This window comes from Carassius carassius, chromosome 18 (genome assembly GCF_963082965.1).
Source record: "Carassius carassius chromosome 18, fCarCar2.1, whole genome shotgun sequence".
Taxonomy (NCBI): domain Eukaryota; kingdom Metazoa; phylum Chordata; class Actinopteri; order Cypriniformes; family Cyprinidae; genus Carassius; species Carassius carassius.
In genome coordinates, this window is record NC_081772.1 from 3,150,001 (window position 1) to 3,173,339 (window position 23,339).

Below are 23,339 nucleotides of genomic sequence, written 5' to 3' on the forward strand. Positions count from 1 at the left end.
ATAATGTACTGAGACAAAGTGCACATGATTTGTAGACAGTGTAGACAGCCTTTAGATGTTGCGATGCAACGTGAAAATAACTAGTGTTCAATAACTGGTTCATACTTGGCTATAATTTGCTGGCAAAATTGTGTCTGGAAGTGACAAATGCAGTTTGGAACAATCAGTCATGTCAGTCATTATAATTAGCTTATATATAGACAGTAAAAGTCTGTGTGAGTGTGTGTGTGTGTGTGCTGAACTCTCACCTGACGTGTCATGTGATTCCAGACTGCTCGTCAGATGTGGCTCTGCAGGTGATGACATCACGTTGCCAGGGGAAACGCTCCTGTGTGGTCCGCGCCTCGACACAAGAGTTTGGTGACCCCTGTTACCACGGCACCCGCAAATACCTCAGTGTCATCCACACCTGTGGTGAGTTACACACCTTCACACACCTTCATTCCCATTAATAACTACACTACACTGAGAAACCGCTCACTTTTGTTGCTGCAAACCATGTCTGAGCAGTCATAATTAAAAATAAAATATAAAAATGTTTTTATAAAATGATGGACATATTTTTGATTGCTTAACTGATTTGGCATTAGAAAAAAAAGATTTACTTTTTAGAAGTATATTTACTTTTTAGTAATAGAAGTATTGTTTGCTCATGTTATTTGTTAATAAATAATTATTGTATAAATAAAGCAACAAAAACTTGCTGAAAGTATTGTAAAATAAAATAATAAATAATTATGATAATATATTATAAAACAAATCTAAATCTTAATTACAATTAAAAAAGTTAAAATTCTTTATTTCTTTATCTTTTAATTAATCAAAAATATTTAAATAAAAATTCTAAAATCATAAAGCTTTTTGTTTGTTGCTGTTAATAATTTATTTAATAACCGAAAACACAATGTATTGTTTACTCATATCTTTAAAAAAATAAATACATTTAATTATTTTAAAAGTAGATCAAAACATATTTAAAATGTATAAAATCATAAAGCTTTTTCGTTTAGCTTTTAATTATTTATTTAATGGTTAAAATAACAAAACACTGAAAGTATTGTTTACTCCTATGCTAATGATTAATTAATAAATAAATGAATAAATGTATATTATAAAATAAAAATAACTTATAGTTTAAATTTATTGTTATTAACATTTTCAATGATTTGGTGTCATATTGTCTTTAACAATCAGAAAGAGATCATCGGCCTGTTTTCTGTCAAATTTCCCTCAAATTACAAATATCTGACAGCCTTTAATGTTTTTTGTAATCTGCCCTAAATTATGAAAATTCCACTCGTGTTACATTTTTATTACAGAAAATATTCTATAAGGAAAAAGAGAAAAATGTTGGATTAAAATGAGCTCAAAACTCATTTTCTGAGCTACATTGCAACGTTTTTTTTAGAATCACTCAAATACAAGTTATTCTTAAATGACCTGCTCTGTGTTAGCTGAATATGATTTTATATTTTACATTTTACATTTTACGTTTTACGTTTTATATTTTATATTTTATATTTTATATTTTATATTTTATATTTATATCATGTTTAAACACTAGAGGGCAGCGATCACTCATTCTGAACCTTTACAGCTGGACAATTCATGATTTCTTGTGTGAGTGTGTGTGTGTGTGTGTGTGTTTGGTATTAGTATGCATGTACAGAAATCAGCTAAAAACTCTATTTGAACTCTAGTTTATAACTTAAGAGATTTGTTCAGATCACTTACCCTCACTATTGATTGAGCTATAATGTGTGTCTGTATTATCAGTTGCAGTAATACTGTGTGTGTTGATCGTTCTGCAGGGTTTCAGGATTTCTTTCAAAGTTCAAAACACACACCAGACATCAGAACAGTTTATCTGTCTTTCCAAATATATGTCCCAGACTGTGAAGTCTAGTGTTTCTGTCTTATTGCAATCATAGTAAGGTGTTTAGGAAGTGTGTGGTTCGTCGTAAACAGACAGAAGAGAGTGTGTTTGTTTAAGAGCAGAGATCAGCTGGGACGGTTTTCAGATGTAACCCTAAACTCGTGTGTTCCTATGTGATGATTTAATCAGGTTGATCAAACATACCATCATGGAATCTAGTTTTTCGACGGTTAGGATGTTACAGTAAGATAAAAACTAGTTTCTCAGCTCTCTGTGTGTCGTGAGTTTGCGTGTGTTAATGCTTCAAATCAGATGAATGTAAGTGGTTTTTTGTAGGTGATTGAATGTCAGTTAGGCCCGACCCAAACTTTCCTTGTACTCAAACTAACTATTTCCTCTCCCAGAAATCTGATAAAACACCAAGCATCCCTTGAGGAGCCAAAGCTTTTGAAAAATATTATATTTATTTATTCATAAAATATTTATTTAGAATAATTAACATATGAATCAAATCTTTTTTAGTGTATTTCTGTTATTTTAGCCATTAAATAAATCATAAAAACACAACGCTTTATGATGTTATACATTTTATTTAATTATTTCAAAATTAATTAAATTGTTTATTGTATTTACTTATAAATGAATATATATATATATATATATATATATATATATATATATATATATATATATATATATATATATATATATGTTTGTGTGTGTGTGTTTAAATATATTATAAATAAATAATACATTAATATATTTATGAGTAAAAAAATACAATTATGCAATATACTATATTATATGATACATAATAAATATACTATATCATATACTAAATACTATTTTATAAAATACTTTTTTTATATTTTATTTGTAAAGTTATTAAAGCATAAAGTGTAGGAGTAACGCTACAGTATAAGCATTTTTCAGCAGTGAAAACAGAGAAATGTGGAGATTGTGATGAAATGTGGATGATCACAGGTTATGAGGTTCATATTTGTGGCTCCATCAGTGTAACTGACAGAGAATTTGAGCTAAATGAGCATGACTAATGTCTTCAAAACCACTGACAGCATTCAGCTCAGGAGAAATGGACAGAAACGAGTCGGATCATGTGACCCGAGAGAGCGAGCTGAGGTGTTTTGGTCCATTGCAGCATACCATTGCCCTTAAAAGGCAGTGAATTTGATTGGCTGTATGATCTAAACACACGGTGCCAGTGCTGTTTGCACGTGCTCAGATCAGTTCCAATATTTCTGTGTTTGATGGTTTGAAAGTTGCAAGACACTTGGAGGAGCTGAAGAGATTTATTTACTGTTTGAATGTGCTGCAGTGTTTTATAGAGAGCATGGCATGCTGGGATACCGGCAGTGTGAGGGATATGTGTGCAAACATGTGAAGTGCTGCTCTTTTAGTGGGTCAGTTGGGATGTGGGTGAGGTCAGAGGTCGACTACATAGCTGCGTATCGGATCAGCCAATAGGAAACCAGCAGGCTTTAGTCCCGCACTGATTGGCTCTCATGTGAACTTTTTTGGCCTCCTTAATATTTTTCTAGGGTCTGAAAATTACATGATTTACATTTATTCATTTATCTGACGCTTTTATCCAAAGCGACTTACAATTGCTATATATGTCAGAGGTCGCACGCCTCTGGAGCGACTAGGGGTTAAGTGTCTTGCTCAGGGACACATTGGTGTCTCACAGTGGATTCGAACCCGGGTCTCTCACACCAAAGGCATGTGTCTTATCCACTGCGCCAACACTACCCCAATCTGCGTTGATATCATGATAAAACCGGTCATCTTCATCTGTGCAATGAAGAAAGTTAAGATAATCCATTGGTTGCTTTGGAAAATATACAAAGGCTTTCAAGCATCAGAAGAATTCAAAAGCATCATAAAAGTGGTCCATATGAATCATACAAGTCTTCTGAAGTTATGCAATGTCTTCTTATGATGAATTGTGAATCACTGTGTAATTTTAGTATTATTTACATACTATTATAGTATTTAATATCTTTTATTTTTATATTTTCATTTCTCATTTTCATTTGTTTTAGGAATTTTATGTGCTTTTGTAATTTTTATTCATTTTTTATATTTCTATTTAGCTTTAATTAGTTAGTTGCCAAGGCAACATTTTTAATCTTCATTTAGTTTTTGTAAAATTTTCAGTTAATATTCATAATGATATTTTAGCTTTATTTATATACTAGTATGTAATATTTTGTATTTAATATAGTATTTAATATTTTGAAAGAGCTTTTATTTTTATATTTTCAGTTTTCATTTTAGCATTTGCGCAATTTTGTTATGTGCTTTTGTCATTTTTATTCTTGTTTTTTTAATAATTCAATAAAGCTTTAATTTATTTAAGTTTTGCTAATTTTAGGCATTTGTTTTAGGACAATTTACTTCATTTCAGTTATTTGCCAAGGCAACATTTCTAACTTTCATTTAATTTTTGTAAGTTTTTCATATAATATTCACAGTGTCATTTTTGTATTATTTCTATACTATTATAGTATTTAATATTTTGAGTGAGCTTTTATTTTTTATATTTTTAGTTTTTATTTTAATTTTAGTTTAAGTTTCAAGAATTAAATTTTGTGCTTTTGCCATTTTTATTATTTTTTATATTTCTGTTTAGCTTTAGCTCATTTTTATTTCAGACTGAATAATGTTAGTATTTCAACTTAAACTTACTTTATTTCATTTAGTTGCCAAGCCGACATTTACTATTTTTTTATCTAATTATTTTTATTTTTTATTTTTATTTCATTTCAGCTTTATTTCAATTAAAGATTTATTTTATTTTTTTTTAATTTTATATAGTTTTAGATTTAGTTTTAGTTAACACTTACAGTGCTGTTCTCTCATGAAATCTTTAAAACGAGCTAGACCAGATTTTCAGAAACTACATTTTGGTCTGTTTCTCACGCAAAATTATCATATGACTTCAGAAGACTTAAATATAGTGCACAAATCATATGAACATTATTGTTTTACAGTGGTTTTATAGTCCTTTTTAAACTGTGAATGCTTCAGTCACCATTTATTGTAATTGCATTAAAAAGAGCATCCAACTCAATTCTTCAAACTTTCTCATTTTGTGTTATAAGGATGAAATGAAAGTCATACAGTTTTGGTAAAACATACAGTAAAGTTGACTTTTCATATTTAGGTGAACTGTCCCTTTAATCTTCCATTGGTTGTATTTTTCTATTTTGGATTAAAGTCAAGGAAACGTCAGAGTGAGCGAGAGATCAAAGATCCAAAGCCACTATCTCCACTGAATGAAGCTCTAATGTCATTTCCTGTTGCTTTTAGTCTGGCTTTGTCTCACACACACTGACTCAAACCTACACGCCCCCTCCAGAGTAACTGCAGCCCCTCTCGACCGTCTCTGTGTGTGTGTGTGTGTGTGTGTGTGTGTATCCATGTTCACGGAGGTGCTCAGTGCTGCTCTCTCGCCGGAGAGAAAGCCGTGAATCAGGAGACACGAGCTGAAGGAAGAAAGGCAGGAGGTCACATGAGACTCTTGAGGAGTCCGGCCGTGTGTTTGGAGTTTGAGGAGCTTCTCTGAGTTTTGTTTCATGGCTCGAGCGTCTGTGAACACACGTGAGCACAGGTAGACGCTGACCGGAGGACAGACAGAAAGAGAAAACAGCAGAAATAGCGTGAGGAACAGATTTCCATCATGTGTTCGTAAGTGTGCTTCTGACTCTTCTTCACTCTGAGGGGTTTACCTTTATAACGTGACCGTTTGAGAGGGTTTGAATGTTTGTGTGTGAGCAAATGATTTTATTTGACATGTTCAGTGAAGCATCACCAGTACTGTTTCTCACAGAAGTTGTTGATTTGAACCAACCGTCATAAAACGAGCACCCGTGTTTTGGTGCCTAAAACTGGTCTTTCTATAGACATGGATGATGAAGGTGGACTCTTATGTTAAACAACTACCTAGCAACCACCCAGAACATCCTAGCAACCATATAGCAAAGTGTTCCAGCTTCATAGCCATGACACACGCATATGTTTACTGGGCTTTAGTAAACATCACTTTGACCCACATTTATTGGACTTTTAATGTTTCAAAAAAGTTAATTAAAGGACTACAGGCTAAACCAAACCCTTACCGTAATCCTTTCTGATATATATATTATAAAGAAGGTTTTTATTCAGCAAGATTGTACATTAAATTACAATGTATTTTATATATACATAAATGTATCATATAAATATATTTATTTCTAGTTGAAATAATTGAAAACATTCTATTAATCAGAGAAACCTAAAAAAAAAAAAAGTTTCCACAAAAATATGAAGCAGCACAACTTTTTTTTTTACATTGATATAAATAATAATAATAATAATGATAATAATAAATGTTTCTTAAGCAGCAAATCAACATAGAATGATTTCTGAAGGATCATGTGACACTGAAGACTGGAGGAATGATGCTGAAAATACAGCTTTGATCACTGGAATAAATTACATTTTAAAATATATTCAAATAGAAAACAGTTGTTTTAAATTGTAATAAATATTACTCTTTTTACAGATGCAGCCTTGGTGCACGTTAAGAACACGTATTAAACTTAAATCCATCTGCTTATACTGACCGTGTTTGTCTATGATTGTGTGGATTTGTATCATGATCATCTATAATAGTTTCTCTCTGTGCCTCAGAGCTTTAAATGGCCCTCAAGTCCATTAATATCCACAGCGTGTGTGTGTGTGTGTACAGAATGTGTTCATGAGACGCTCAGCCCTGTTTAGAGACACAGAGAGAATATTTGCAGCATATGTGGATTTATTGGCCAGACTCGTGCCTGTTAACACTAATTTGTCGGGACAGAGTGAGAGTTTGGCACTGGTTTTCACCGAACAGAGCGTCTGAATTCGCAGCTTTATTTTTAATCATGTGAGATGCGAGTGCAGCGGGTGTGCGCTTATTAAAACTGCTCACTGTAAACAGATGCTTTGAGTTTGCGTTTCCCTCACAGATATGAACCGTGTCTGTGTTATGAGATCAATCCGCTTTTATAACCTTCAGCTCACACGTGTTTCATTTCTGTTTAATTTTACAAGGGCCTGTGTTGCAGTCAGTGCACACAAATTAAGGCTTCTATGATCAGTTGATAATGTGTGTGTTTTATTTTTGAAGATTTACTTCAGGAATAAACTAGTCCTCTTATTATATATTTATAAACCAGACCGAACTAGTTTAGACTTGTGCGAGAGCCAGTTATTTTTGAACCACTGAAGCGAGTTAAAATTGTCCCAAACAGACAATCAGTCATTCAGTCAGTGAAATAACTAGTACACGGTTACTGGAAGAAAACCGGATGATATACACATCAGGTTGAGTTTTTCTGTTTCTATGCCTCTTATTGGAGATTCTGCGTTTTATTTGTAGACCGGAAGACACTGGTTTAAATCTTCCTGGAGGAATTTTCTTTGAACGCTGCGGTTTTAACTTGGAACTACTTTACCACAATCACAATCATACTTTTGACTATTTTCTATTGCAGATCAGTCTGGCCATGGATTATTTTATTCCAGCTAGCTGCCCAGGCAAGATTTCTCATTTAAAAAGAAAAAAAAACATTTAGTTTAAGCTGAAGTACAATAATTAAAACTAAAACTGAAACTAATAAAACCATTTAAACGTTTGAAAACTAATAAAAATTATTAAACCTTCACAATTTGAAATGAAAATATAAAAATGAAAGCTAATTCAAAATATGAATAAAAACTGTATTAGCATATTATATACAAAGATGTAAAGCAAGCCAATCAAGACGACACTCGCTGGTTTGGAGAGCTCTCGTGGTGTGTGTGTGTTTGTGTGTGTGTGTTTGGGAGGAGTCCTTGTGTTTGGCTTAGCGTGAGTTTGACCACTGTGTCAGCATAAACACAGATTCAGCACTGTGTGTGTGTGTGTGTGTGTGTGTGTGTGTGTGTGTGTGTGTGTGTGTGTGTGTGTGTGTGTGTGTGTGTGTGTGTGTGTGTGTGTGTGTGTGTGTGTGTGTGTGTGTGTGTGTGTGTGTGTGTGTGTGTGTGTGTGTGTGTGTGTGTGTGTGTGTGTGTGTGTGTGTGTGTGTGTGTGTGTGTGTGCGTGCGTGCGTGCGTGCGTGCGTGCGTGCGTGCGTGCGTGCGTGCGTGCGTGCGTGCGTGCGTGCGTGCGTGCGTGCGCGCGCGCGCGCGCGCGCTTCAGGCTTTGAGTTCTGTAACAATGCTGTAACGTGACTCAGTTTTTGACCAGGTGGATCTACACAGAGAAAAGACTATTTCTCTTTCTTATTTTCTCTTTCTCTCTCGCTCTGTTTCTGTCTCTGCTGGTGTGTAGAAAAACATTCTTTGGATGTTTTACTGAGCTGTCATTTCTGAATGTGTGTGTGTGTGTGTGTGTTTTGGGCACATTTGGCCCTGTGCACTTTTAGAAAGTCCTTTAAAGGACACTTTATTGAATTTGTCTACTAACCATGTCCAGCAGTGCCTTTATGTGCGTCACAGAAGAATTCTGACATTTTATTCTTGATCAATCAAATGCAATTTCCTCCACGTCTCAAATTATGTTGTTTCATAACATTTTCCGGTGGATGGCTTTTGAAACTTTTTTGAATAAAATGGTGACTCCTTGGTCTTGCTGATGCAATTAATGGATCATAAGTACACACAATGAAATATATTTTATACATTTTTGACAAAATTACAGCTTGAGTAGGACTACACACACAAAAAAGAAAATTATTATAAAATATAAATTATGTAAAATAAATAATTGTTATAAAGCTAAATATGTAAAATGTTTATGAAATTATTAATAATAATAATACATGTAAATAATATAACATTTTTAAATAATTATTATAAAGTGCATTATTAGTGATTTTTTCCTTGGTTTTTCTTCTCAAAATCACATATTTCACATTTCATCTCAAGCTTCTCACTTAAATTGAATGGTTTATGTACATTTTACTCCCTGTTTAGATTTCCAAAGCTTTAAAAATTTAATATTTTTATGACTTTTAACATTTTACATAGGATCTGGGACAAGAGTAAAATGTTTTTAAAGTTTTGAAAATCTAAACAAAGAGCAAAATTATCATTTTTATCAATTTCATTTTAAGTGAAAAGCCTGAGATGAAATACAAGATATATGATACTTTTATGTATTAGAGACATGAAAATGTCATGACAGATAGCATGAAATGAGATCTGATTATTTTAAGCTTAAAATAATTGTGATTATTTAATACAGAAAAGACATGAAAAATAGCACAAATATATCGATAAAGGCCAAATTTTCCAGAACTGTTTTAATCTAATGTTTATCTAACGTTAACCCTAAAAATGCCTGAAGAAATTTGAAGTGTGTATGTGTTCACTTTGGGGATGAGACTGGTGCACTTTGACTTCTGTCACAACATATTTTACATCTTGATGTCCTTCACGTCTTTGTGTTGAATACTCAGTAGCTTTTAGTTAGCTTGAATGGAGTCTATAGTTTGTGTTCATTTAGATGTGTTTGCATGCACTCAAGCAGAGTTTTCTAGGACTGTTTCGTACGGAATAGTAAACCAGTTCTGTGACAGGAATCAAGCTGGAATTAAGGCATTTCCCAGAATGCATTCCTGCCAGACAGCGTGCGGCTAAAGCTAATGTGGGTCATACAGTGAAACGTGAGTCTGAATGTTAATGCCTGATTATTTTTAAAGGCTCATAAAACCTGCTGTGTGTTTTAACCCTTTCTGGTGAAGCATCATGGGAAATGTGTTTCTCTTGAATGCTTTGATGTGGAATAATGACTTTAATAATGAATACAAAAGACACATTTACATATCCAGAAAACACTGACCTCTTTCAGTCATAGGCGATTTTCATCATGACTTTTTATCTTAGACTCTTTTCATTGCATCTGAGAGGCGAGACTCACTCATCCATGATTTTTTACTATTTGTGCTTTGTTTGCACACTGATTTTGAATCTCACTTTCTGTGGTTTAGAGGAGTGTGTGTTACAGGGTGTGTGTGTGTGGTTTGGCTGGTGTTCTGTTCATTGATGTCTTATATTAGAAGCACACACACACACAGACTGCTGTAGATATTAGTCTAGATATTATGTCTTTATTTGAGCAGCAAGGACTCCAGCTGTCCCAGGATGCCACACTTCAGTGAGTTAAGTGTCTCTGCGTGGATCAGCACATAATAGAGCTGTACTATGCCAGAGAAAACACACACACATACACGTTTTGAGGTCTGGAATGGTTTAGTTTGACTCTGATGATGAGAATATGCTTGTGCTGTTCTGGGTTCTCTTCAAACATAAAGAGGGTCATTTCTGTGTGACTTTTGTCTCCGAATAGATTTGCAAAAATAGTGACTGTTTTCAGACAGGTCTTCTGATTGGTCCACTGTTTTGGTACTTACATTGATGAGTGGAACTGCATGTAAAAGCTGAAGTTCTCGTGAGAGTCTCTGTAGAAGATACAGAGCACAACAGTCATACGAGTCCGTCTGTGTCATGCACTGGAATGGAAAAAAAATTTGAACAGTCTCAGTTAGGCATCAACTTTGCCTAACATGTGTGTAAAATGTATATTTACTGTATACAGGGGTGCACATCTTTTTTTCAGCCTGGTTCTCATAAGAGAACCTGGAGATTTGATTTGGTCCTCACACTGCATATAGCATGACCCATTAAATATAACTATAAAAAAATATTAATAATAGTTATAATATTATTGCACTTTATTTATTTACTTTTTTTAAATAAAATAATAGTAAATAAATAGTGTGTGATAATATTATTAAAAATAAAAGGCAGTCTTAGTATTAAATACAAATACATTTATTTTATAGTAAACTTAAAAATAAAATGCTAATATTTACTACTACTTTCTTTGTTTGACTCGCTTTATGTATTCCCCAATTTTAAGTCGCTTTGGATAAAAGCGTATATAAAAAATAAATAAATAAAAGCGTTTTCATCATATTCAAACTTAAAATCAACAGGCTTTTATTTTGGCAGGTTGTCGGCAAGTAAGTATACGCGCTTCTGGATTTAGCGCTGCTGCTGATTAAAGAGCGCCAGGGGATGAATGTCATAGTTTTGCATTGTGCTTTGAAAACGGCATGGCATAGCCAATAATGTGTTATTCTCTCTTTTTTTTTTTATTCTCTGACAATTTTTGAGGATTTTGTACAAAATTGAAAATGGATGGTTGAACATTAACACACACACACACACACGTAAATATACCTAAGCTCACATGTGACTCCAATTACCCCCAATCAGTGGGCTGTAATTGCTCCAGGGGCCCTACAATCTCACACACACACACACACACACACAGTGATTGTGTCAGTCTTTAACTTGACCTCCCTCAGAGTAGTGTGTGTGTGTGTGTGTGTGTGTGTGTGTTTTAAAACCCAGCCATCAGTAACTGGTGACTGTTTCAGCTTTGATGAGTAAGTGTGTGTGTGTGTGTGTCCTCGGGCTGTTTCCAGACTCTTAAGAGTTTAACCAAAATCGGTTACGCTGAATTTGGTGCCATGTTTATTCAGAGAGAGTCTAAAACAAATGCTTTGTGTTACTGAAACTGTGTGTGTGTGTTTGTGCGTGTGTGTGTAAGCCAGACCTCTCTAGTGGATTGTTGAAGGGCCATTGGCAGTCCATTTAGAGGTTTGAGCAGCAAAATATCATTTTGGATCATGATATTTCCATTTTATTCTTAAAACTCCTTTTAGGGCGATATGCAATATATTTTTCATGTTTCTAGATTCACTCCTAACAAGAAGTTATCAAATGTGTTTAGTTTTTTGCCAGATCATTTGGCAGTATGGCGATGATGATAATGGATTAGTGTCTTATGAGAGTAAAACATCACAAACTCCTGAGGACACGTGTATAATTAAATACCAATGACAAAATCACCAGAACTTAAACAATCCTACGCAACTGTGATTTAGAGCAGTTTACATTTACTAGTATTCTCAGTATTGAAGTGATCTTATCTTTCAAATATGGCCGCTTGTGGTCATTTTCTCCTTTCTTCCAGTCTGCTTGGATCCTGATCATTGCCACAATATATTTTCCTTTTGTTTCACTGTTTATAGAGCACAAAGGCAGTCTTGTTTTTAGTGTGTATGTTGGATGACTCTTGATTGTCTCTAATGCATTGTGAGCATGTGTGAGGGAGTAGAAACGTAATTCAAGTAGAAGTATAATTTTTGTTGAATTATTGAATGTGTTTCTTTTTAGTCCCAAAGAAACTCATGCAGGAGTCAGTTTCTAGGCATCCATCGTTCCCCTCTCCCCCATCGGTGCCTCATGACCCCAACGTGGTGGGAGACAGCGCCCCTCCGGACGGGACCCCGTCTCTGACCTCGGACTCTGCGCCAGGTAAGAAACCATGCGCGATTGAAGGACTGACACACACCCTCAGCAGAATCAGTTACCCTCATCCAAGAAGTCGTCTGTGTGTGATCACGGGAAGTCGTGGCCTAATGGTTAGAGAGTCGGACTCCCAATCGAAAGGTTGTGAGTTCGAGTCCCGGGCCGGCAGGAATTGTGGGTGGGGGAGTGCATGTACAGTTCTCTCTCCACCTTCAATACCACGACTTAGGTGCCCTTGAGCAAGGCATCGAACCCCCAACTGCTCCCCAGGCGCCGCAGCATAAATGGCTGCCCACTGCTCCGGGTGTGTGTTCACAGTGTGTGTGTGTGTGTGTGTTCACTGCTCTGTGTGTGTGCATTTCGGATGGGTTAAATGCAGAGCACAAATTCTGAGTATGGGTCACCATACTTGGCTGAATGTCACTTCACTTTCACTCACTTTCACTTTCAAATAATCACTTTTATCAGGAAAATGATGAGAAACACTGATCTGCAAAATACAAGCAAAAAAGTTTAAGAAGCTTTTAACGTGAGCTCTGTTTAGATGACCTTTTGTATCTTTCCTGAATGTATATTAGGCCAAACAGTATATTAATATAGGAATAGTTCTCACACACACACACACAAAAGAGATAATTAAGACATTATTTATTCATTTCCAGTGTGTGGAATATTTGAATTTTTAATGAACCTTCCATGCAGTGCCATTCATTTGGAAGCTTGTTTCTGTCACGGAATAAAGAAAAGGCAATAGCGACTTTTTATCTCACAATTCAGATTTTTTTTACCCTACAATTCTGAAAAGAAAACAATCTGAATTCTGAGAAGAAAAGTGCAAACTTGACAAATTCCCACCTGTGAGTACAAAAGCCAAAATTGTGAGATAAAAAGTTGCAATTAACTTTGAATTTTTTTTTATTCTGTGTAAAAAAAAAAATGGAATTGTGAGATTTAAACTTTAGAAAAGTAAGATCTTTTTGTTTATATCTTGCAATTCTGTGTTAACCTGAAACAGGTTTTAAAAAACTGTCAAATAAAATCTCTATTTTCTCATTTTTCTGACTTTGTAAGAGTCTGGCACACAGCAGATATTATACTGAAACCAATATCCTGGAACAATTAATATGAGCAGCAGATGATTTTACAGTCATCAAGCTCCAAAAATGATGGGAAAAGTACAATATGAAATCATATGATGGATGTATATACATTGAAATATGGTACAATCTCAATGAGAAGCAATGACATTTGACATCTTTGATATTTAAAAATGTATAAGAATAAAGTGCATGTATTTTTATACTTTTTGTAGTAGACAGCACCGTCTCCATTCACAATAACTATATATTGTATACTTTTATGTAGAAAATTTCATATTGATCGTGCCACACCGCAATCCTTTCTGATTGAGCTTTTCCTTTGACACCACATACAGGAACTGTTGATGAATTATTGATGTAAATCTAACTTAATCTTTTGTTTATTGCCAGACATGGAAGCTTAGGGCAAAGTATTAGCTTTCGGTTTTGTAAAGATCTCACGATGAAGGTTGGTTCGCATAAGGGCGTGATGTTTGTATGCATTTAATCGCAGGGAGGTCGACGCGAGGACGGAGTTCTGGTCCGTTTCTAGAAGAGACGGATCAGTCTGGAGAACGTGATCCGAACCCAACCATCTCCACCGTAATCCGACCAGCCATGGCCCTCATCAGCAGCATGCTGACGGCCTACACCTACATCACAGGTGACACCACATCACTGAGCAACCCACAGCTATTCCCAATTTACTTCCAATTTGTCATGTGGACTACTGTACAGAAGTTCAAATTGACCCAGAACATAATATAAAGTTTAAGAAACGGTCCGTTTTGACTTCGTTGTCTGTTTTCTCTCTCCATCCCAGAGCACCCGGAGCGGTGTGCGCTTTATTTCATGTGTGGCATTTGTGGGGGTCTGTTCCTCACACTCTTCGCACTGGTGGTTCAGATTTCCTGTCGTACGGACTGTAAGCCTCGTCAAGCCGTCGCTAAGAAGCCTCCTAGCCCCGAGGACCCAGACAGCAACACCTCTGACTCTGATTCAGACTGGGACACGAGCTCGGACCTCTCGGCCCGACGGCAACGACGCTTCGTGCGCACGCTCAACACTAATGTCTTCATGTCAGCGGAGGAGTTGGAGCGAGCACAAAGATTGGAGGAGAGAGAGCGCATCATACGGGAAATCTGGATGAACGGACAGCCGGACGTCCCAGGAACCCGCAGCCTGAATCGCTACTATTAGAGCACCGCCTCTGATCGAGCTCATCCAGACGGGAAGCTACTAACAGAGGCATCACCCAGTGTGTATTTTGCAGTGGAAATAAGCTCTTTGTTCAGGCACAGATTATCTGTAAACTTCAATACACAGAGGTGAAAGGTCAAAATGCTGCGTTCAGACAAGTTGGATTTGGGAGTATTCTTTCTTGATGTCTTGAAGTTGGAGATTAATTTTCCTTACTGAAGCTAAGGCTCATGGGAGATGTGGTTCAGCTGAAAGCTGTCTCTACAAGTCTATAGGCAGCTCTGAGAGGTGTGATAAGCTCTAAGCACTGTGATTGGTTCTTCACTCCGCCTATCAAACAGTGAGGACCACCTTCTGTAGGAAGAGAACTGTGCAAATTAAGTGCCTCCAGTTTGATCTGACATATACAGTACACATATACAGTACAGTGGGTCTTAAAAATAGCCCAATGTGAATGCATTAGGAAGCAAATATAACAAATTAAGCTGCAAATGATGCTGGAGCTTCACTTTTCTGCATCATTTCAAAGTGGCACAATGCATTTTTTGCTTTCACTTTACAATAAGGTTCCTTTTATACGGGAACTGACAATGAAAAATACTTCTAAAGCATTTATTAATCTCAGTTAAAGTTCATTTCTGTTTTTACTAATACATACAAGTTCTATCTGTTTAGTCCATTTCCACCACTGGCCAAAAAAAAGGTAATAGCACTGATCTGTAATAGAGAATTTATCATTACAGTATATTGATCAGTGGGTCTTATTTCTCGCAATTCTGAATATTCTGCAAGGTTTTTTTCTTGCAGTTTTGACTTTCCTCCTCAGAATTGTGAGTTTATATCTCAAAATTCTGATTGTATATTTCACAGTTCTCAAAGAATTGTGAGATTAAATTTGCAAATTACCTTTTTTTCTGTGTTGGAAACATTCCATAAACATGAACTTAGTACAAACAGTGTTTGTATTAACTGAAGTTAACAAAGATTAATAAATACATTAACAAATGTATTGCACATTGTTAGTTGATGCATTAATGGGACCTTTTTGTAAAATGTTACCAATTGTTTAATACTAGGTAATTTCATTATCATCATTTTAAACTTAACAGGCTTCTTTTCTTTGAAAAAAATAAATAATGCAGCTTGGTATTTTATTATCAAATGCAATGACATACATGCATTTTTAAGGGTGACTTATCCTTCCAAATATTTTGAGATATTTTATATATATATATATATATATATATATATATATATATATATATACACATATATATATATATATATATATATAAAATATATATGCTGTGAAATCATTCAGCCTTTATGAAATCTATTTTGATATTTAAATAATTTTGATACCACTATTTTTTGGATGAAATATTTTTTTATACTGTGGCAAAGCTTGCCTGATTGCTCAGGGATGCAATCCAAGTGTTCTGTGTATAATCTTATATTCTTTAAGGGGATGAGAGACACATTCAGACGTTCTTGCATACAGTAGATGCAACTTTGACCTCAAAGAGGTTCTTATAGGATCATGATGGACATCAGCGTTGTGCCTTAAACACAAGACACATCTGCCAACACAGTTCATCACTCAATGACTTTAAGCAGTGCTTTCTGATTACTAACTGTGGTTAATGTGTTTCAGTTTCTGTTACATGATATTGAGGGCTCAGAATTAGTGTTGATGATACAAAACCATAAATAACTCACTTCATATAACTAATTGTGGCTATAATAAGTGGGAAGCACTTTGGGGGCCAAGTTAATGGAATTATTTGAAGAAGAAAATGGCCCAAATTAGTCTAAATTCACACCTTTAATAGAAAAATGGAATAGAAATGGCCATTAAAACATTTAAGACATTTAATGACATATTTTAAACATTTCATAAAATGTATTGATTTATTTATATCCATTAACATTCTTACTAATTTGTTAAGCAATGCCTAAAAGTAGAGGTCTCTAAATAGTATTTCAAAAATATGCACCACTTTAATATAATAGCCTTAAAAGAAACAAAAAAAAAAAATAGTTTTAATGTAATAGGCCAAGCTGATATACAGTCATAAAAGTTTGACTATTTTGGAAAGTAGCTTATCTTGTAGTTTCCTACCTCTATATGAAACCTTCATTTTTAAGAGCCCATTGCCACACAGAGATCCTTTAATATGTGTTACGTTTTTTTTGTTTTGTTTTTTACATTGTAATGCATGTGGATGTTTGTTTTTGAGCTCTTCAATGTTGTAAAGCAGCAGGATGTTTGTGTTGTAAGCACTCTCTCAGACTTGTTTTGTTTTCCACTAATATTTCAGCATGGTTTTATAGTAATATCAGCCTTGTGTACAGAGCAGCAGGACCTGTGGGAGGTTTTGTTTTGGTTGTTATGGAGCATTAAATAAACTGCATTGAATGAATTGAACGTGTAGCGCCGCCTGTTGATGATTGAGCCACGTGAAAGGAATTGTTTACATCACCATGACAACCGCCAGTGTTTGTGGTCTCCGCGGAGACCGTTATAAATGAACCTCCTCAGGGAAGCACAGCAGTCCCACGAGAGAACAACTTCACTTATTTTATTTACTTATATCTTTAATTAATGTAAAGCTAGATTAGATTTAAAAGCCATAATGTCAATAAATACTAGACACGGGCTTCCTTTCCTGCCAGGAAACTCATTTCGGGATTTAACGGTGAGAAACCTTAACCTGTAACGTTAGGCCTTGTTCTTTTCTTTTTTTCTTGTTCTTTTTTGTTTGTTTTTTGTTTTGTTTTTTGAGCTGCATTATGAAACCTTCATAAATGCTTTTTAAGACACATTTAAGATTTTTGTTGTGAATTAACAAATTATTAGTTCATTTGTTTTTCTTTTATTCATTCTTCAAATCTATATATTTTACAGATTATCAAATATAATTAAAGGCTATTGTATATTGATCCATAATTTCGTGATTTCTGTGCTGTCATCCAGAAATCCGCTTTCCACAGAGCTCAGACTCTGGATTTTAAGAACGGTTACTCTCTGCCCCGGCGGCCCGCGGTCGGTACAGGACAAGATCCGCTGCTGTCGGTGAACATCAATCACAGCGAGAGGAACCAGCTGATCAGAGACATCCCGAACCTGACCTACGGGACCGACACACACCGACCCCCGCCGCTCAGCTTCATACCGGCCCACGCTGCTTACGACAAGAAGGTGACACTATCTGTCTGTCGTCTGTCTGTATATCCATTGATCTAGCATTCTGTATATTCAAGTATTTTCTGTCTATCCATCAATCTATCATTCTGTCTCTATCTAATATTCTATCTATCTATCTATCGATCCATCGTTCTATCATTCTACCATTCAATCTGTCTCTTTATCGATATCTCTCTCTCATTAAATCAGAACCATCCTCTCACCTTTACCCTTTGACCTTCAGGTGCTGCGTTTCTATGGTTACTTTCGGCAGGAAGTGTTGCACTCCCCGGATGAGCACTTCCGCATTCGTCCGGTGGTGATTTATTATCACCTGGAGGACGACAGCATGTGTGTGACCGAGCCTCCGGTGGAAAACTCTGGAATTCCTCAGGGAAAGCTGATCAAACGTCAGAGGCTGCCCAAAAACCAGCGCGGAGATCTGTACCACTGGAAAGACCTCAACGTGCGGATAGACATGAGCTTGTTTGGAACGGCCTACAGGATAACACACTGCGATGCCTTCACACAGGTACACACACACACTGATTCTACTAGACTGCTGCTTCTGATGGGTTTGGTTTGATGTGTGTGTGTGTGTGTGTGTGTGTGTGTAGGACTTCATGGAGAGTCAGGGAATAGAACTAAATGAGTCAGAGTCTATTCCCAATGATCCGTACACCATCCGGAGAGTTCAGGCTCAACAAACCCACATCACACCTTACGACCACAATCATCAGCTGGAGCGCTTCCTCGCCCTGGATCGACAGGTAAACACACACACACACACACACACACACACACACACACACACATACACAAATGAATGCATTTAAAGTCTTTCCCTGGTCATTTCTCTGCTGTCTCCAGGTGCTGCGTTTCTATGCACTCTGGGATGACTCGGACTCTCTCTACGGGGAGAAACGGCCTGTAATGCTGCATTACTATCTGGTGGACGATTCGGTTGACATCTGCGAACATCACGAGGCCAACAGCGGCCGGGACCCGTTCCCAGTGCTGCTCCACAGACAGAAGGTTCCCAAACACATCAAATCAACCTGCGGTAAGATTTCAACACCGAGACAAACCTGCTTTAGTTTTGGTGCTTTTTATGTTAACAGGAGCTTGGACAAACTAAATCAGTGGATCCCAAATTTTGTCAGCCAAACCCCTTTGATGGGAAATTTGTATTTTATTTTATTTTATGGCTGCACAACTTGGCCAAAAATGTATTGCAAATATTTTAATCTATTTGATAAAATATTATTATCTTACACCACAAGTTACCAATGTTTATGGCTTGACTATATTTTAATCTATTTATTTTAATTAAATTAAGTCTTTTTGATAATGCCACTGAGCTATATCACATTTTGACTAATTTTGCATCCATAAATAAGTACATTCATGAAAATAAAATAATCAATGAAAAAATATAAAAGACTGCACAGTTAAAAATAAATTAACAAAATCATGAATAAAGGAGGAAAAAGTTATACAAAAACGAATTCAGGATTAATTGTATTTGCTTTAGCAATTTGTTTATTCCTTTACTTATTTTCTTGTAATTATATTTCTTTATTTTAAATTTTTGCAGGTTTGGATCCCCATAGCCTACATTTATATTCCATTTGGTCTCAATCAAAGGACATAATCAATAGATTAATGCCAAATCCTCTCTTCTTCTCGACGCAGAGCCATTCCCCAGCTGTGTTCTGGAAGTTTCTCCTCAAGACGTGGAGGAGTATTTCTCTCCTCGAGACTTCAGGGTCGGTGAGGAGGTCACGCTGATGGGGAGGCGCTTCCTGCTCTATGACTGTGACGACTTCACCCGGAAATACTATGAACAGAATCACCCCGACATCCTGCTCAAACCACTTACTGTAGACACCAGAACACAGCAAGACATCACGAAGGTCAGAGACTCACTCTTGATTTGGCTAATATCACATCGCATCTTAGTAAAAATGTTTTCTCTTCACAGGAAAATTATTATTTTTTTTTTTCATTTTATATGATCAATCTTCCACTTTCCACAAGTGATGGTCTGAATGATTCATTAGCAATCTAGAAAATACATTTCTAGAAAATAAAAAAAAGTTACACACAGGGTTAGAAATTATTGCAAGCCTTATAAAATTAATCTTAAAATTTCAATGTTAATAACAAATTGTATTATTTAATATTTTTGTAATTTCTAGAAAATAACTAAATCTTTCAAATGTTATTAAGAGGGTTGAATTTTTTTTAAAGCCTTATATGAAATAAATGTTACATTATTTTTAAGGTTGATAACAAATTTTATTTAATGTTTTTTAAGTTAATTTCTAGAAAGCAACACATTTTCCAAATGTCAATAACAGGATAGTAAAAAATGGCAAGCCTTATATAATTGTTACATTTTAAATGTTAATAAATTTTTATTTTTAATAATATCATTTATGTTCTAGAAAATAACAAAACGTTTCAAATGTCGCTAACAGGGCTGGAAAAATGGCAAAACTTACATAAAATATAAAACCGATGTTTTCTCTACAACCTCATTTTTGATTTACTGAAGAAAAAAACAAAAAAGCCTATTTTGTACCATGTTTGAGGAGCCCTATATTTTCCAAGCCGCCTGTTTGTGAGGTATATGATGTGTAAATGTTCCCTTCCTTCTATCTGTTCATCCAGATATTCGGTCTGTCCATGTGTTTTCTGAACCTGTCACGCAGGTGATTCCGCCGTATAATGGCTTCGGTTCGCTGGAGGACTCGTTACAGAACTGTCTGTCCCTGATTCCTGAACCGCCCAAGAAAGACGTGATCAAACTGCTGGAGAACGACAACAAAGTCCTGCGTTACATGGCACGGCTGGTGAGAGTACAGCTCATTTGGATCATTCCTTTACTGAATATTGTGCTACAACAACGCAAGCAAGTAAACAGTATCTGGATTACTCCATTCTGATTGGTCAGTTGCGGGTGCCGTCACTCTTCCACACCAAACCAGTGCTACTTTCATGTCTCGTATTACATTTCATCAAAACCAATTCAATCGATGTGGTAGAATTTGAACTCATTTCTGAGTTTTGGCCTATATAATACATCATCCCTGCACAGCTTTATTGCTTTGTACATGTAATGAACTCTTCTTTATTTAATTTGAGATAATATACAAGTAAAATAAAAAAAATAAAAATGTTTGTGTATTCGTTTATGTAGTAAGTAGCTTCAGCTCATATCCAGTTCTATTCACAATGTCGGTTTATTCTGCAATGACTCTACATTCGTCCTTACAACATTCTCGTCTGCCACAGGATTCCCAGAATCCCCTGGATGAGGGCAGACGCTTCATTCTGTCTTACTACCTGTCTGATGACATGATCAGCGTCTTTGAGAGATCAACACGTAATTCCGGCATCATTGGAGGAAAATTCCTAGAGAAAACTCGTGTCCCAAAACCAGGAAGCTCTGTGGAAAACCCAGAATACTTCGGACCTGCAGACTTCTATATTGGAGCGACTGTGGAGGGTATTGAGCAGTGACATCACATCCTGGGAATCATCCCTCTCTTGTTTTCTCATGCTGTTCTGTTCTTTCTCTGCAGTGTTTGGCCATCGGTTTGTCCTGATGGATGCTGATCGTTACGTGTTGAGTTATCTGGAGTCACTGTCCCATCACATCCCTGAACACACACTCTCTTCACTGAGGCAGAAGTTCGGGGTCAGTAAAACCTCAGACCAGGAGGAACAACATGAAGGTAAAACATGAAGGTTTGTTTGGGTGTGATCTATGCAACCTACAACCATAAAGATAAAGGTTCTGTATCGGCTTTGATGGTTCCATGAAGAGCCTTTAACAATAAAAGGTTCTTTAGAGCATTCAAATATTTTTATCTTAAGTACTGTTCACAAAAGATTCTTTGGGGGAATCTAAAATTGATCTTTCAAGGCATCACTAAGAATAGCCTGATTTCGCCATATGGCAAACTGTATATTGTTAAATACATTTTTAGAAATATATTTGCTAAAAAATATATTTCAAAATATATGGAAATATTTTTTATTCTACCAATAGATTTTTGGAAGTGTATTTTAAATATATAAATATTGAAATAAATATAAAATATCCATCCATGTTTGCATTTAATGTAGGCTACTGTAAGATTGGAAAAGTTTTTTCTTTCCCCTGAAACACATTTGAAAATATATTTTGGTATACATTTTTTTTTCATTGAACTCACACCATATATTTAAAATATATTTTGTCCAGAAAAAAAAAAATGCTGTATGGGTTGGATTTTTTATTTTAAGTGCACAGCCTTTCAGTTGCATAACCAAGATCCTGGGAAACGGACTATTCATGATTCTGTTTCTGTGGCTGATATTGAATGCTTGTCTTCACAGCTGAGACTGATGGAGCTGCGGTCGTCCTCCAGAACTGAGATCTGCTCTATAATGCTTCCCATCATCACAAGAGACCAACATAAATACTTTTTTTTTTCTTTCGTGTTTGTTCTTTTTGACGTTGAGATTGTTAATGTATTGTGGTGTTAATGTGCAATAAAGAGCATAACTATCTTTTGCTTATGAACATTAAGGCTGGGAAAAAAAGAATAAATATTAAGGTAAAATTTATGGTCCTACATGCAAATCTGGAAACATTAACTACCGAAACATTCCTAGGATTTTTTTTTTCTTGTGTGTGTAAAATTACAGGTTTAGATGTCTGATTAGATATTATCCTACATAAGGATGCCTTGTGCAATACAACAAATGAAAAACCTTGAACTGGAGAATTTTCTGAATGTGTGTATATTCATCAGATGCCCGATGCATAAACGCGAAGATGCTTACAAGTTAGTCATTTAGAAGAATGTGAAAATAAAATGACCGTTTAAAAGAAATTTCCAAAAATATTTTGTGAATCCATCACTTTATTTATAGTATCAATATTTTTTGCAACAGTGTTATTAAATTTCAATTAAGTCCTACAGTAGTTGTATTGAATTTGTTTTTGCATTACAGAAATTAAAGTTTTTTTTTTTGCACTGAAAACCATTTACCTAATTGTAAAAAAGTTAATTTGTAAATTAGTTTTAAATGTTATTTTCAGTTTACACTGATTTTATAAAAAAAAAAAAAAAAAAAAAAAGGCTTAATAGGCTTTTCCTTGATGCAAAACTTTTTTTTTCTTTTTTTGATGAAACATGACAAGGACAAATTTTTATCAGATTCTCATCCATTATCAGTTTATGTAATGAAATAAACCATTGAAATGAACATAAATGTTGAAAATTCTGCAAAGACAGAAAACTCAATTTCACTATTCAAAAAGGGTCAATATTTATAAAGCATCGTCACATACAATCAAATATCAAACTGCATAAATGTACAAAACAAATCTGAGTGAAGTTTGCTGTTTTCAGGGTCATTTCACTACTACATCTGATCCTACCTCGAACATGATTTTCTCTTGTATCTTTGCTGGGTTTTTATTTTTGGATTGTCATGTAAATCTTTTGATCTCACAATAGCACCTCAGATATAAATCATTTCAATAAGTGTCATTGCTAGGCCACCACAGTCGCCACTTTTGTACCTC

General features: G+C 35.4%; 2 protein-coding genes across 3 annotated transcripts in view; both read left to right on the plus strand.

Moving 5' to 3' along the window:
• The window catches only part of LOC132091776 (protein eva-1 homolog A-like), a 37,417-nt gene extending 22,184 nt beyond the window's left edge, over window positions 1-15,233 (plus strand). Inside the window, exons 5-8 of one of the 2 annotated variants that reach the window (XM_059497884.1) lie at window positions 271-414; window positions 12,152-12,292; window positions 13,880-14,029; window positions 14,189-15,233. In XM_059497884.1, coding sequence (XP_059353867.1) covers window positions 271-414; window positions 12,152-12,292; window positions 13,880-14,029; window positions 14,189-14,565 — 812 coding nt within the window. In that variant the 3' untranslated portion in view covers window positions 14,566-15,233. Of the gene's footprint in view, window positions 1-270; window positions 415-5,352; window positions 5,588-12,151; window positions 12,293-13,879; window positions 14,030-14,188 lie in introns of those variants that run through there. The other variant, XM_059497885.1, reaches the window with a different exon arrangement.
• A 1,835-nt stretch (window positions 15,234-17,068) lies between these two features.
• efhc1 (EF-hand domain (C-terminal) containing 1) lies at window positions 17,069-22,365 on the plus strand. Its single transcript, XM_059497886.1, has 10 exons — window positions 17,069-17,264; window positions 17,543-17,767; window positions 17,997-18,284; window positions 18,370-18,522; window positions 18,623-18,815; window positions 19,448-19,668; window positions 20,470-20,610; window positions 21,053-21,266; window positions 21,343-21,495; window positions 22,142-22,365. The coding sequence occupies exons 1-10, from the start codon at window positions 17,202-17,204 to the stop codon at window positions 22,177-22,179; spliced, it is 1,689 nt and encodes a 562-aa protein (XP_059353869.1). The 5' UTR covers window positions 17,069-17,201; the 3' UTR covers window positions 22,180-22,365.
• The last annotated feature ends 974 nt before the right edge of the window (window positions 22,366-23,339 follow it).